The 17,410-nt window shown below is 34.0% G+C and overlaps 1 protein-coding gene across 2 annotated transcripts in view; it reads right to left on the reverse strand.

Moving 5' to 3' along the window:
• VRK1 (vaccinia related kinase 1) overlaps positions 1-17,410 on the reverse strand; it is a 54,129-nt gene that overhangs the window by 28,213 nt on the left and 8,506 nt on the right. For both annotated transcript variants that reach the window (XM_008570025.1, XM_008570024.1), the window contains exons 3-9: positions 12,787-12,856; positions 11,802-11,889; positions 6,573-6,681; positions 6,345-6,437; positions 4,179-4,311; positions 3,200-3,320; positions 2,849-2,907 (exon numbers count right to left, since the gene is read on the reverse strand). In XM_008570025.1, coding sequence (XP_008568247.1) covers positions 2,849-2,907; positions 3,200-3,320; positions 4,179-4,311; positions 6,345-6,437; positions 6,573-6,681; positions 11,802-11,889; positions 12,787-12,856 — 673 coding nt within the window. The remainder of the gene's footprint in view (positions 1-2,848; positions 2,908-3,199; positions 3,321-4,178; positions 4,312-6,344; positions 6,438-6,572; positions 6,682-11,801; positions 11,890-12,786; positions 12,857-17,410) is intronic.

The raw sequence follows: 17,410 nt of genomic DNA on the forward strand, positions 1-17,410 counted from the left end.
CTTGGTGTTGTCAGCACCACGCTCAGCCAGTGAGCAAACCGGCCATCCCTATATGGAATCCGAACCCATGGCCTTGGTGTTATCAGCACCGCACTCTCCCGAGTGAGCCACAGGCCGGCCCCTCATTCACATTCTTAGTGATAACTTCATTGTGACTATAGTATGTATATTAAAGTAGTCAGAGGTGAAGTCTCATGATATCTGGAGTTTTTTTTTTTTTTTTCCTTTTTGTCTTTTTTCGTGACAGGCAACGGATCACAACCCTCAGTGTCGCGCCCGTACTGGAGCGGGACCAGCAATGGGATCGCAACCCTCGGTGTTGCGCCCGCACCTCGCTCAGCCAGTGAGCGGCCAGTCTGTATGTGGGATCCGAACCCTCGCCGCTTGGGAACGCGGCGGCGCACTATAGCAGTGCGCCACCAGGCCAGCCCTATCTGGAGTTTAAACATACCTAGTTATTTTTAGTTAGTGCAGTTTTTCATCCTGCTTTTTCACTTAATGTTATATCTTGAAAACTTGTCTTAAATACTCTGCAAAATTATGATTTTAATAACTGCACTATATTACATTTTATGGAGGTCCATAATTTATTTAGCCATTCTCATATTGTTGGACATTCAGTTTATTCCCATTTTTTGGCCTTTACATAACTACCTTCCACATTTAAAAACAATATATTTCCTTTGATTATTTGCTTACAGTTTCAAGAAGTAGGATAATTGATTGAAAGTGTATGAACATTCTAAAGACTTCTATTTATGAATCCAATCTGTTCTTCAAAAAAGTTTTACCAATTTATACTTATATTAGAAGATTCTGACATTGTTTCTCTCATACTGCCAGTATTATACCATGTCATATTTCTCAGTCTAAGAAAGGAAAAATATCATTTTTCTGTTTTAATTTACATTTCTATGAACATTATTATAGAATGTATTTATTAGCCACTTGTGTTTCTTTTGGGCGTGTGACTTGTCTGCTCATGTCCTTCACCAAATTTCTGTTAAGATTTTTCTAATTCATTTTTAAGAGTTCTTTATGCATTAAGCATGTTAATCTTTGTGTTAAATCTGTTCCTTATCAATTGACTTTAAATTCAATTTGTGATGTTTTCCTTTGTGTGTATATTGAGAAAATAATTTTCTATCTAAACATTAAGTAAAAAAATTTAAAAAAGAAAGAAACAGTGTGGCCCAAGAATAGACAAAAAGAACAATTGAAACAGAAGAGTCCAGAAATAGATCCATAGAGCCACACTTGATTTATGACAAAGGTGACACCACAGGGAAAAGTATGGCCTTTTTAAGAAAGGCTGCTGGGTCAACTGGATATACATAAGGGGGTGAAGAACAAATTTGATCCCTGCTCATATAATACAAAGAAATCAACTGCAGGTAGACTACATATCTGTATGTATAATTGGCAATCTATAATTGTCAAAATTTGGAAACAACCCAACAGTAGAATAGATAAATAAATAATGGTATAGAAATACAATGAAATGCTATATAGAAATGAAAATAAACTACTGTTAAACACGCAACAATGGGGATGAATTTTACAAATATAACACTAAGTGAAAGAAAAGGGACACTAACAGAACTACACATTAATTTCACGAGGGCAGTGATTTTTATCTATTTTGTTCACTGTATGATTCCATTTCCGTACATTTCAAAAACAAATCTTTGACAATGGAAGAGTCATTAGGCCAGGAGTGAGAGACTACTACTGATTGGTAGGAGGCACAAGAGCTAATTCTAAGAAGGCTATATTGTATTTATTGTTATGGGTGTTGGTCTGCAATTTTCAATAGCATAAAGTCAGGGCAGACCTCCCTGTAAAAAACAAAACTCAGCAAAAACTTAAAAAGACTTCAAAACATATCCACACTGACTACTTCTCACTACTTCCACTGCTACTTCCTTTGCTGGTACTACTGTAGTAGCTTCTTAACTTGCCTTCTGCTTATGCCTTTCCTCATTCACTTAGTGGTGTATCCTCACAACAGAAGCTAGAGAGAGTCCCCTTAAAGATAACACAATTCATGTCACTCTTCTATCTCAAATCTTACACTCTTGTTCAAAGTAAAGGCAAAGTCCTCATGATGTCCTACAAGGAGTGGAACATATGTCCCTTCTGCTAGAACACTCCTCCTGGACTTCTACCTTACCCCCTCACCTCCTTCCTACAACTGCTTAAATGTCACTTCTCAATGATGTTGACCCTGGCCACCCTATTTAAAACTTCAGTTCTCTTCCCCACTTTACTTCCCACCTCATTCCCACAGCCCCAATCTTATTCCCAGTTTTCTTCTTTTTCCACAGTACTAACCATGTAACTTACTGTAAAACTCACTCACTTATTTACCATCTGTCTCTCCCAATTAGAACGTTAAGTTTCATGAGGGTTATTCCCAGTTTTCTTCTTTTTCCACAGTACTAACCATGTAACTTACTATAAAACTCACTCACTTATTTACCATCTGTCTCTCCCAATTAGAACGTTAAGTTTCATGAGGGCAGGGATTTTTTATTTGTTTTGTTCACTGATGTATCCCCAGTGCCTAGAACAGTCCCTGACATACAATAAAGCCTTAATAAATGCTAGTTGAATGAATAAATGAATTTGCTCCCTTTCCCAAAAGCACTGAATAATAATTGAATAAGGATCAAGAATTCATTTAACAACCTAACTTTGGATAGGAAGTGTTTTTTTGACAACAGCAGTTCAATAATTGCATTTAAAAATACCTATGTTCTTACATTAAGGAATATTCCATGAAAATCACACATTTCCTCCACCCCAAGAAAACAAAATCTCTATAAACATTTAAGTCTTTTCTTACCTGGCTTGTTTTTCTCAGGAAAACATTTGTCCATCAAACCTGCAATATTTTCTCTGTAGCTGTTAAAAATTAAAGAATTAGTCATTATTTGAAGCTTGATGTCACAGAATATCATTAATATTTAATAACAGTAAATAGCACATTAACCAACATTGTGCCACATCCTAAATATGCTTGCAGACATTCTTCTAAAATAAATTCAACAAAAGACCAAAGAAACTTACTGTTTAACAAGTACCTTCTTATTTCTACATTAGTATCAGATAAAACTACAGTTCCCATCAAGAAATTCTGACTAAAAACATTTGCCTCACCATGATTTTACCCAAAATATTTTAAGTTCTCCATTACCTAATTTTAGAATCTCTAACATAGTTAGGATCTTTCAAATTATCCTCCCAAGGAAGATGGCCACTAAGCCACTGGATCATACAATAACCAAGTATTTCCAAATCACCACGTCTTGATGGGGCTACAAATACAAAAGAAAAAGGTTAGGCATACTGAAATAATTTTTAATGTATAATTTCGAGTATATATAAAGCAATAAGATACCATTTTTCACAAAATTTTGACTGCATTTAATAAAAATATTGAACAGTAGGCAGTATAAAAGAAATAATTTACCTCCAACTAATAATTTACTTTTTAACACCCAAATTGGTAAACTTTAGGGTTTCAAATTGAGACTATAAGTCAAAGAAATAAATTATAAAAGAATAATACATTTAATATTGCCCTTGGAAAACTTGAAGACATAAAAAAATCTTATATACTATTGAGAGGCCCAGCCAACAAGGTGTTTGAGACCCTTCAGTGTTAGGCACAGAAAAAAGAAATGACTGCTGAAGAAATAAGCTAACAATAGGTGACAAAATAAAAGTTACCTATTATAAAGTTGCACCTGCATAAGAAACTTACAGGCTTTAGAAAAATAAAAAATAAAAAAATAAACCAACATTCTGATTAAGCTAAAGAAATCCTTGCTGCAGCTGAGCGAACCACCAACTTTAGAAAAAAAAAAAACAAAAATAAACCAACATTCTGATTAAGCTAAAGAAATCCTTGCTGCAGCTGAGCGAACCACCATACCATTACAACCTTCTTGGTTATCTCTGAAGGGTGAGAGAAGAGGACAGAGAAAAGAACACAAGAATACAACTGTGGCACAATTACAGAAGTAAAACCTCTGTCTTTTTTCTCATCCTGCCTTGCCTCTTCAATTCTTATTTATTTATCTACCTATTTCTTTATGCGTAATTAAGAACCAGGCAGGACTGTGATTGAAAACATTAGCAGCGTACTTCTCATTCAACAGCCATTGACATACCCACGCCATTGTGCGCATCGATGCTGGTGAACTCAATAGTGCCATCGTGACATCTTTTGGGGTCCTCTTTGTATTCTTTATGAACTCCTTCTGGGCAGTACCGATAAGCAAGACCATAATCTACCAAGTACACCTATAAATTTTCAAGCACCATGACAAATTAAAGCTAAAATCATTGCACATATACTCCTTTAAAGCACAGAAACAAAATACTGTCATTTGAGGATGGATTCACCCATAAGACCATACTACAGCACCCCAAACAAGCTAGATCCAAAATGCAAACAACAGCAAATATTTAATTCTGAAAGATTTTTTATTTTTAATAAAAATATTAAATGACCATGTAGCTACAGTCCGAATAATATCACTTGACTTTATATATTTTTTAGACAAGTATACATTATACTTGTAAGTAATCTTGGCTTCTCATCTTCAGCAAGAACGACAAATCTTTTACTTCTTACAGAGTCTAAAATAAAACTGAGCGCAGGGTAAACCATCAATGCTTGTTGCAAAACAACAGCCACTTTCCATATAGAAAAGCATATCGATTTTAAGGCTGCTAACGGAGCTGACATAGGATACATTATTTATCTTCTATTCCTCTATTTTGTCACTTGTAAAATAATTAAATACCAATTTACTTCATAGAAGTATTTCACAGATTATAATAATGATGTGAATAACTTTTAGATAAGGCTCTTATCTACATACTATTCATTAAAGTCAAGTCTTCATAATCAAAACTAAATTTTAATATTATATATACACAAATCTGTAGGCATATACATGTGGGTCTGATTAACAAATTTGGCCTTCTTCTACTCTGCAGCCACATATTACACCTTTAATTCTGGGTAACTGTCACAAATGTATGCTTTTGGGCACAAGAGGAAAACTGAAATAAAAATATGAGGATGGATCTAGCACATACATCCAATCCTGGAAAAATAATCCCATCCAAAACATATGCCCAAAGGATAACAGAGCTGCAAAATATTTCCATACAAACAAAAGGCAGCATGTTTTAGTCAAGTGCAAACTGAAATAAGTTGTATTTTTATATTTTATACTGTACAAGTCCAATCTACTTCAATTAGTGAAACCCTTATTGTTCAGGTCCTTAGCTGTGTTTTGTTTTTTAGTTTTTAACCTAGAAGCCATCTAAAACAAGATGGCTGGAAAGAGCTAAGATGAATTTTGTGACTGCCTTTAAGATTTCTTCATTAGCATGCTATGGTATAGCAACTTTCTTCTGTTACTTTTACATAGATCCCCTATACCCACCATAACCAACACGGAAGAAAGGGAAGCAAAAATATAAGATGAAAGAAAAAGAAAGAAGAGCCAAAGGAAAGGAAAAACTAAGTAAAGGTAGTTAAAGGTAGCTTTGAGAGAAAGAAGAAAGAAGTATAGAGTACTGAAAAATAATTACACAATTACCGAAGTAACCAACACATTTAAATCATATTTTTTTATACAAGATCAAGTAAGAAGTGAAAACATACATTAAGTACAGTGGCCCAACTATGAATGTCAACCTTACTTTTACCAAAATCATGGAAACAACTATAAGAAAATTGTATAGATCCCTCTACTGACCCAAATAAAGGTATAACATTAGCTTTCCTCCTTTCCTTAGAAAGTAAAAATTACAAAGAGAATGTAATAAACTAAAAAAAATGCACATTTGAATTCTAAACACTAAGCGTATACAAATTTAGACAGCTATGATATTTCTGTAAACCAATTGATTTGAATAATCAACATGTTAAAGACCAAATTTTCCAAGTAACAGAACACTTATATTTGATGGATTTCTTGAACAAAGGAAATAAAAAAAGTGACAAAGCAGACAGGCAAACATAATTCACTGGTATACTATATAATTTTAAGCTTCCACCCCCAAATCGCTATTTGAAATTCACTTTGTATCACAAGCACTTCTTCTGAATATTATTTAGGGTAAAATAGCCAACTTGATAAAGTGCCAACAAATCACATCAAAAATGTAGAATGTTAACTAGATAAAAGTGTCAAGAAATATTATTACCTTATCTACTTCAAAAAGTAAAACTTCTCTCTATCGGTTCAAAAGTTCAAAGCAACCATATTTGTTTTCAAACAACACATTTCAAATAGCAAAAAAAGTTATAAAACTACCTGGTCAGGATTCTTGTAGCTCAGAAGAAGATTTGAGGCCTTGATATCTCCATGTACATACTCATGCTCGTGAATATATTCCAGAATATCCAGCTATGAAAGCATCATACAGAATAAATTAATGCAGTACCTAATGCTAACCAGCAGAGGACCAAGCTTCAACACAAACTAGCCTTTACTGTATTAAAAACATATTTTTTTTAAACAAGAAGAACATAGCTCACGTACAATTCTTAAGCTCAGCTGCAACACAGTTTTCCGAGAAAATCTTCTGGCATTTGCTTCATATATTTTCTGAAGGTCACTCCCAAAGCGATCCATTATCATAAACCTATAACTGAAGACAAACAAGAAAAGTCAATGAACAAAATAACTAAAAAACCTACTTTGCAACGAGTACTCTCCTTTCAAAGTAATTTTTTCAAAACAATGTTTAGTAAGAAAGTATTCTGAAAAAAAGAAAGAAATACAAATATTTGAAACAATTTCTCCCAACTAGAAATCTCAAGAGTTCAGAGTGCTTTCCTGTCCTGCCTTTTACCTGGAAAGCCTCTTTCTGATCTCAGCTAGCTATAGGAAACAATATTCAATTTAAGGTAATGCCTACAGAAAGAACTCAACAGATTTGCTCACATTAAAAATAAAACAATCAGAATAAAAATGATAGCATGATTTTTCTCATAGCTAAAGTTAATTTATGTTTCTAGACATTAGCTTCCTTCCTGTGACTGTTTTTCTCTATTTTTAAGACACATTTCAGCAGTATCAACATTCTGTTAAAATCAAGACTGTCACAAGATGCTGTAACAATAGTTAAATTCAATAAAATTGTTTAGATGGTATAAAAGGATTGTACATTAAACACTCAATGGCCAAGATTTGGGGAAGAATAAATTTGGGAAAAATACAAAGATTTCTGGTTTTGCCACTAACCAGCTAGCTATGTTACCTTGGCCAAGTTACATCACTTCCTTTGGCCTAAATTTTCACAGGAATGAAATGAGAAAGCAGAGACTCACCCTTTCTAAGGTCTTTTCTAGCACTCAAATCCTAAGATTCAATAACCATAAGTTTGTTGTATTTCAGTATCACTGAAAAGCATCACCTATTTGCAGTAAACTTTCAGTTTTTGCTCCGAGGTCCACCTTTATCGTCAACGGTTTTTCAGATTCCAACTTGTCTGGTTAAATCATTCAATAAATCAGAAAAACCAAGACCACATTCAAAACGTATGAAGATACATTCCAATGGGGATAAGATTATGAATCATCATCATCATAACAGCTAGCATGTACTGAACACTTGGTGTGAGCACAGCACTACTCTCACACTTTAGATGTACTAACGCTTTTAAACCTCACATCACCCCTATAACGTAGGTACTCCTATCATCCCCATTTTACAGTAGAAGAAAACTAAGTAATTTGCCCTCTAGTATGAGGTAGAGCCATGCTTTTGACCAACGCACTACACAAACTGAAATAAATATATGTCGGTAGGATACAAAAATCCCACTTACATGTTATAGGCATCTATGATAAAAATACAATATGACAAGTTCAACAGGGAAGGCAAGAGCTAACTAACATTAAAAGACAACATGCCAAATAAAAAATGCAGGATTCTATCCATTTTTGAACTGGAAGAGAATAAAAAATCATGTTGTCTAAACATGTTTTAATAAATAAAACATTAATTTATTTTTAAATACCTATTCTATAATATTTTAATAAATAAAATAACCAAGTCTATGGAGGTAATTTGTCGACAGTCATACAAGTAATTGCCTGCAAAATGTATTCATTCATGTAAGATTTCTTGGTACCTTTGCCTCTAAGATAATAAAAAGGGAACAATAATTTTGACTTCCTGATTTACTTTGTATAACAGGTTATAAAAGGTTAAGAGGACCCATGTACATGTTTGCTTTTACAAAAAAGTGGTGTAATTATTATAATCATATACAGGTAACAAAAATAAAATCTCTGCTGACAGTCTAAAAGAGGGCTAAAACAATTAATTCAACATGGGATCTATTAACACATCACATTAAGTAGATTTTTGTTTTTATTCACAGATAACTCTGCCACTACTCTAAACAATCCCGTAATCTCCCTCACCATTTCTAAATTATAAACATCAACTGAAGCATGATTCTGTACACTGCATGGAAAATGTTACCACATTCTTCTGGAAAACTCTGTCACTGAGTAGTAAAATGAAAGTTATTTCTAAGTAACTCTTCTAAAGTAAAACCTCTGAAGTACACTTTTCTGGGGACTTGGGTAAAACATGCAAGTTATGACAAATATAAATCAGTATAAATGATCTAATAATGACAGCAGCTAACATTTTTACAGTCCTAACACTGTTCTAATAAGTATTATATACATATTAATTCAAATGAGTTACAGAGAAAAGTACAGATTTCTGGCAGGGAAGGGGGCTGGAAGAAGGATCTTACTTTCTTTTTCTCTACTTTTACAAGACCAATATGATTATTTTTAAGAGCTTCAACCTAAAAAGTAAATCAATACCTTACACATGACTCTCAATACTTTATACATGTCTCTTTTTAAAGGAGACATTTCTAGCAACATCATTTTATAGATAAAAGAGGCTAAGAGTTAAGGTCACCAGTAGTAAGTGTTAAGACTTAGACCAAAGTGTATCTAGTTCCAGTCACTGCACTCTATGGTACCTCTGATCCATGCCAGGGAAGTTCTCTCAGTCAGCTTAGAGTCAACCTTCGACCTCTCTCAGGCCCCAGTCACCTCACAGGAGTCACATACACATAAGCCCTGTTTAACTGGCTCCGAGCTTTATTATAAAATAGGTGATAAGGATGTATATGGTAAAATGTGCTAAGACAGTGTGGGTGACTTTAAGAAAAACTACCATCCCAGGATGGCCCCATTGGCTCAGTTGGTTAGAGCACCGTGTTATAACACCAAGATCAAAGAGTTCAGATCCCCATACCAGCCAGCCACCAAAGAAACAAAAATAAAAAAAGAAAGGAAAAGATAAACCACCACTCCCAAGCAAAATACCACCGTTCCCAAACAAAAATACTAATAAGCAAACAAATAAAACCAATAATAATAATCTCAATGATGATTACAACTAACATTTACTGGGCACTTACAAGGGTATTTCAAACAGTTCATGACAAAATAGAATTAACAGATAGTACAGATCTTTCCATGAACTTTTTGAAGTACTCTTGTACTGTGTGTCCCTTACAATTTACATGTTTTCATTTCATTTCCACAATAACTTCATAAAGTGAGTATTATTATCCCCATCTTCAGGTAATTTGAGAGACAGAAAGTAGCTAGTCCAAGACACCACCTGACAGAGTCAAGTACAATCAATATCATGCTAGATTTGTTCAGTGATGTTTCAGTTTTATTGCAATATACTTTTTTTAAAGAAGTTTATACTGAAATTATGGAGGTGGGGTGGTGTTATTCCAAGTCTAAAAATGCTCTAGCACTAGGTGTACTTTTCTTAGAATTATCTCTACAAAACGTGGTTTTTTGTAAACTAAGACTTTTTAAGAATGTAACACAATCAAATATATTTGCTTTCTAGCAAGTCATCTGTAAGGGTTTCTCCTGTCTCACCACCCTCTAGATAGTCTCTAACTCACCATGTAAACCAGTCCTCGAGTGTCACTTTCACCATCATGCCATCTTGTCCCTTCTTCAATAGTGTGTGGTGACTCCTGACTACCTACTATATGTCAGCTCCAAACTGCTCTTTCCTCTCTGGATTGTCATTATCTCCTTCAGTCTTTCTCCAAGTTTATTTTCTTCTCTCTTTTACACACAAGTCCTCTTCCTTTGCTAAAGAAAGATGGGCATCAGGGCACGCAGCAGGATAGAAGCCTATCCTGCCTGTGTCCATGTTAAGTTCCCACGTGAGATGCGATCCCTCCTCTTCAATGATTTTCTAAACCCACAGGTCTTAACATTTAAGGGACTAAAGACCCTTTTGAGAGTTAATGCTAACACTTACATATGTTATTCATATATTCAAAGAGTTTTACATTTAATCCTCCTTATTAAGTGGGTAGCTATTACTCCATTTCACAGATGAGGAAACTGAAACAAAAAGAAGTAACTTACCCAAAGTCACACAATGTGAAGGACAAAACAGATTTGATACTAGGCAGTCAGACTTTAGAATCCTTGCTCTCAACATATTTAAATAATCGTTGCTCTATAATATTTCTCCAGAAAAATCTCACAAAAACTATGGAAACTTATCCCAGCAAAACCATATATACATAAAAAAAATATATTACATGTGATTTCAGGGAGCTCCCACACTCCCTAAGAGACACATGGATTCCAAGCAAATGATGCTGGTTGCCTACCCAGCAACTACCCCTCTCTCAATCCTAACAGAGTACCAATTTGGTTCAGGCATTCCACCCTCTTCCACATGCTTCACCAAGTCAATTACTGTAAATACTATGCCCCTGCCAGTGACTGGTTTAAGAATGAGCACTGATAAAATTCTGACTAAGAAAACACAATAACTCCATAAAGTGAGTACTCAGGCCCTTGTCACCTCACAGGAGTCACATACACATAAAGCCCTGTTTAACTGGCTCTGAGCTTTATTATAAAATAGGTGATAAGAATGTACATGGTAAAATGTGCTATGACAGTGTGGCAGTAAGTCTGCCATAGGACTCCTGGGAAATGTTTCCTTGCCAGGAAAGTGAAACTTACAGGACGGGATACCGTTTTCTGCCCTTTTTCAGGGGTACCATGGCTGTGTGTGAAACCTTGAAATGGGGCAGCCACCTCGAAACCATTCAATGGAGAACTAACAGAGAACAAAGCCAAGAAGAGGAGAGCAAAGGTGCAAGATAACAAACCTGGGCCCTTGATGATTGCTTAAGATGCCGAGTCAAAGCCTTCCTTTACTTGCAGCTGAAAGCACCCTAAATAATATACCCCCATTTCAAACTAAATCTACTCTTTAAGTTTCAGCTACCAGCCTTACTCCATGAAGTCCCATTCATTTATTCAAGTATTTTAAAAGGGTCAATTATGCACCAAAGTAGTAGAGGTTTTCCCCAATTCAACTATGCCAACAATGTTCTCTCCATTCTCTGAACTCCTAAGACATGTAGAATCAGAATCACACAATTCAGCACTTAATTGTTGTTTCATGTTTGTTTTCTCTCATCAGCTAGATTGAAACCCTCATAAAGAACAGAATTCTAATCTTCTGTGGGTAGACTATGTATGTAATATGAAATACCAAATGGAATCCTGAAATGCTCTTTTCGCATAAGGATATGGGGGGGGTTATTTTTAAGGGCAAAAAAAAATAAGGCCTAGCAATATTGTAGGTGCACAGTGAATAATTCTTGACTAAAACAACTAGACAGTGAATGCTCAAAAAAAGAAGAAAAACAAACCATGTATATTTTTTTACCTTTTTCCACTTTTATCATGTAGACCAGATCCCCAATACTTAGGAACACCCAGGTATTTCAGTTTACGGGTACGAATCCACTTTTGAACTACAAGTTAAAAAAGATGCTGTGATCTCAATTGTTATACATAAATGATAATTTTTTTAAAAAATCATTAAGAGCAGAATGTACTTATACATGTAACAAGATTTCACCTTTACTCATAAAAGTGAATTGTACAGTATAACTTATAAAGTACTTTAGAATCAAAGCATTTTTATTAACGTACAAAATTGTTATACTGCCCTTAACATTGTCTTTAAAATCTACAAAAAGCATTTTTTTAAAAATCAAAACTAAAGTACTGATGTTGCAGTTAATCTCTCTAATTATGTAAATCTTTACTTGCTTCCACAAGACGACCTACTTTTTATACCGATCTAAAAGATTTTTTTCTCCTCAATCTAAATCTTCAACCAGGAAATCAAAATGTAGGAGAGATGGAAGGCTTCCTTTGGAAATTGCCAAGCTTGATACCTTCCTACCAGGAGACTCCTTGGATTCTTAGAGGAGAGGGGAGGGGAAGGGATACGAAGGGAAATGAAGGGAAGGGAGGACAAAAGGGACCCAAGTAGCTAGAAGAGGTTCTGCTCTCTACCTTGAAACTCTGTTCCATCTCATCAATTACAGCATCAACCCCAAGTTAGAAAAATACTCAAAAAGATTTGGAGATCCTTGGATTAGAGTTAATTCTCAATATTTAACAATATTTCCTAAATATCATTTATTAATTTTATTCTATACAAGTATGTCAATATAGGTGAAATCTTGCTATAACAAACCTATTAAACAACCAGAATTCTTTCACACAAATCACATTTAAATGGAATTTATTTATAAAGCAAAGTCATAACATAAGACATAATGGTCTAGTCTTGGCTTAAACAGAAAACAAAAACAGTGGTTATTTTAAGTGTGTGATCATATGTGCACTGTATCTCTTACTTTGCTCTGGTTTAGCAGCTCGCTGGTAGAACTTTAATTCAGTAAAAAGAGGTCCATTATCACTGGGTTCCTTAAAACATAAGAGTTAATTAGTACTAGCAGTAGTGAAAATTACTGAGTTATTTTCAACGAACCTTCAAAAAACATAACAAATCAATTTCTCTTTTCAAACTAATACTGTAATTTTGATACTTAAGTTTACAACTATGTTAAAGATTGAGTCAAACTCCTTAGAAATGTTGAGAGAAATATAAGTCCATAATCTTATATTTCTCTCAAGTTCCTTTTCTATATGTGATAAATTATCCAAAATCATATATACAGCTTAGTCTTTGCAGAAGTTTAAAAAAACATTTAAACTAATTTTCACCTTTATTAAGCTTTCCCTTAAGCAAAGATCAGCAACCATGTTAACTGTATCACCACAGGGGTACAAGATATTCCTGAGATTTAATAAAATTTCTATATCTGATTTAACCAATTAGTGGTAAAATCCCATTCCTTTCCTGTTTCTCATTACAGTTATATCTAGTTTATCAGCACTGCCAGAAATAGAACTTACCACCATGAAAAGCATTCTGGATCTCCAGAATGAGCAAGCATTGTCCATTTAACTATTTCTTTTGCTTTCTGACCCTGATTCGCATGTTTTATAAACCAAAGTGCTCTACAACTTATTTCCCACATGATAATTTAAAGTTGAGAAGAAAATGGGGCTCAATAACAAATGTTCTCCACCAACTTTACTAGACTACATTCATTTCATATTTTTAGGGATATTAACAATTAAAATTATTTGTAAAGAGGCATACATTCACAAAAAGGTATTTATACAATCAAGAAATAATAGCCTGTTACGAGTTTTGCCTTGTTAAATAAATATGAAAAGGTGGGAAAGATCTCATAATTTTGTGAATTACTTAAATAGCAAACTTTGTCTGATTAGAATTAGTATTAAATAAAAATTAGTATTTATTTAATGTTTGATATTCTGTGTTTTTTGTTTATTGGGAATCAGACAAAAAATTTTTCAATCAGTGAAAACTTCAAATGAGGAAGCTAACCTTTAGGGATGCTTTTCTTTTTGGGAGGTATGGGAAGAAAATTATTTTGGACAGAATATCTGTGTAGTTGGGAGTTCAAGATTCAATAGAGCATTAGGAGAAATGATAAATGAAGCCTACTACCTTAACTGAGAGAAAATTTGTGAAAATAATCTAGTTTTTGGTTACTGAAGATGCCTTTTGCAAACACTTAAAATACGTTCACTTTTTTTTTCATTCGAGATTCCCTCAACTGTCATAGAATTTTGCTTCCTGAGTTTACATAAAACCACTCTACACAGTTCTAATATCTCAGGTTTCTTGTAATTCAGAAAATAGGAATCCCCAGTTAATGTACTTATAGAAAGACTTATTAGCCAAGTTGCAAAGAGTCAGGCAGTACCTAGGTATCAAAGAGCATTTAACAGCGAATAGGCAACATATAACATTGGATCAGAACCTGAAAATAAGTTTGCTTTATCTGTTACAGGTAAGTATACTTTTCAGCCCAGCCTTGAAAAATAGTGGTATGCATGGGCTTAGCATGTCATCAACTTCTTAAGAAGTAAGAACTAAGCAATATACTGAAGTATGAATGCTAAATCCCTAACTTATGGACTCAGCACCTCAAGTTTCCTCCATAACCTGTGGCTCCTTTCCCAGCAGCAATGATAGCTAGAATGTTCTGAGCTGTGGCTGAGAACAGGCCTTCAGCAGGAGTCATAGAATCAGAGTAAGAAACGTTAATTCAAAAGAAGGAATTTTGGTAAAGTTACTCTCCAAAGGCTAACTTTTAGAATAGCTCATAATACAATTCAAGTTTAAAAGGGGTTTTCCTCAGACAAATCATGGCTTATTACCAGCAGTATAAAATTCTGAATTTATTCAGTTTCTACCTATGTCATATCAACTTTAATTTTCAAGCTTTCCTTCAGGTAACAATTTATTAAACTTATAATAATGAGAATCAACCATATAAATCAGGCTATTATAATGAAGGCCACTACAATGAAGGCTCTTTCAGCTCATTTCATACTTTTTCTAATCCGATAAAGCTTCCATTATAACAAAATAAAGAAGCTATTTCGTTGGCATTGCACTCTAGCCAAAGCTAGCTATTTCTGTTGAAGAAAATACCTTAACTCATAACTAAAATTTTATTAACATATTTCAAATTTAAAGTACTTTGCCAACTCTATAATAGCCAAGATTTAGAAAAGAAATTGGTACTGACATTTTAACTAGAATATCACTAACCGTTTCTTTAAGACTTCTAAGTGTCAAAATGAAGATGACAACAGAAAAAAAAATTTAAATGTGATATATTTCAATGGCACCATCTAAAAGCAACTGGCTGCCATTTAAAAATAAAGCTGTACAAAGTTTCTTCTTCCTACCAAAAAATTATGATATATGAGTTGAAAATTCAGGTCACTTCTCATAACATCAGTCTGCAAACTTCTTTCCAGGGAACTTTGAAATACAGATTTATATCAGCTCACACTGGAAAAGGACCACAATACAAAGAACTGTTAGGATGCACGATCCAAAAGCCTGACCTCTGCCTCCAGTTCTGCTACTGACATGACTGCAAAGGGTGAGTGCAACTCAAAGAACTAACGTCTTCTTCAGTCTGTTAGTAAGAAAATACTAAAGAGAATTTCTTTCCCCTTGCATTATCCAACTTATTATCAATTCACCATTTCTTGCTGCACATTTACTTTCCTGAAATAAAACACAGTGTCTCTCAGTTATCTAAGGGCAGAAAATACAAGTATACTATCTCTGATGACCCAGCACCACTACTCCACAGCTGATCCTGTAGGTCAAGAATTAAAGCCCCAAACAAAATCAGAGACCCTTATTTGGTAGGAGGAAGAATATTTTTAGTTATGTGCCTAAACATCTATTTTGAATATGTTAGTAGGTCAAGAATTAAAGCCCCAAACAAAATCAGAGACCATTATTTGGTAGGAGGAAGAATATTTTTAGTTATGTGCCTAAACATCTATTTTGAATATGTTATATCTTAACTTCACTCCAGTGACAAATTTAAGAAATTTGTGGGTTAACTATTTGGAGCTCCTTCATAGACCAGATATGTATATTATCAGCAGTAACCAAATTTTCTGTCAAGTCTTCCACATTAAAGTGGAAACCCATACCAGAAGCACAGGGTACTTGCAAGTTCCTACTGAAGAAAAAGATCACAAAACAAGGATAAAAATGTACATGCACACATGACTCCACTTAAAATAATTAAGGTGTTCTGTGTGCCAGATTCTACCAGTGGTTCTCAGCCTTGATTCACACAAAAGAATCACATGGGGAGCTTTACTAAAAATACCAATAACCAGGCCCTATATCTAGAGATTCTGATCATACTACAGAACCAGGATTGAGAACCATTGTCTGATATGCTTTTATATTATTAAGTCTAATTTCACATTAAAAATCAATTTGTTTTTATTTCTTAAGTAACATTTGTAATTTTTTTTCTAATAATAAAATACATGCTCATTTTAGAAAATTTGGAAACATTTTGATATATTTTCCTCATATATACCCATTGTATAAAATGACCTCCCCACTATTATATTCTGCTTTTTTTAGTAATTAACTATAAAATTTCCCCAGGGTAGTACATGTTCTTTGAAAACATGATCTTTAATAGTCCCTAATGTTTTAAATGGCAAATGTTCATAAACAGTTCTGATTTTAATATTGGAAAGATTTGGAACTCATTTTACATGTTTGTATTTGAAGAAGCATTTCAATTTTTAATAATATAAAGCTGTGAGAAGGCAAATTATGAACGAGCCATTCTCAATGGTGCAGACAAGAGAGAAAAGCGAACAGCATCAGGAAGTAGAGAGTAAATAAATAGAAAGGATAGTAAAAAGGGGGTGCAAAATCATGGCTCGTAATAACTTCGTATAGCGGCTATATTCAAAAGAATAAATAAAACCAGCAGTTAAGGGTGTACAGGAAAAGCAAAGTTGAAAACATGGCTAACAAGTAAGTATTCAAAAGAATAAATAAAACCAGCAGTTAAGGGTGTACAGGAAAAGCAAAGTTGAAAACAAGGCTCTTATCAAATAACTTAAAATCTAGCTAGGGAGATAATCACATTAAAAAACTAAAAACTAGTGCCGCAAGAAGGATATTAGCATGTAAAATTGTAAGATAAATGTTAATACAGTGAGTGCTGTAGGAGTTTGAAGGAGTTCAGAAAGATATTAGGGAGAATGAAGCAAATAGCAGTTACTAAATTTCCCGTTTAAGGGGAAAGAGAAAGTCAGTAATACTGTTTTGTTTATGATATTCTTCCAAGATCACAAAGTACAACACTGAAAGTTACTGAAATATTAAATGCAAAAGAAAAATCAACCAAATATTTATCATCGTCCTAATTACAAAGAGAAGGAGTAATAAAAGACATTGGAAACAGAACTGAATTAGGAGATAGGAGATGTAGATACTGAACTGTGATAACAAAGTGGTCTTAAACTTAGAAATGTAATTTGCTACCTTAAGCACATAAAAAATACCTGTTCCTACCTGTGTGTTTTCTTTAATTA

This window comes from Galeopterus variegatus, unplaced genomic scaffold, assembly GCF_000696425.1.
Source record: "Galeopterus variegatus unplaced genomic scaffold, G_variegatus-3.0.2 Scaffold559, whole genome shotgun sequence".
Lineage (NCBI taxonomy): Eukaryota > Metazoa > Chordata > Mammalia > Dermoptera > Cynocephalidae > Galeopterus > Galeopterus variegatus.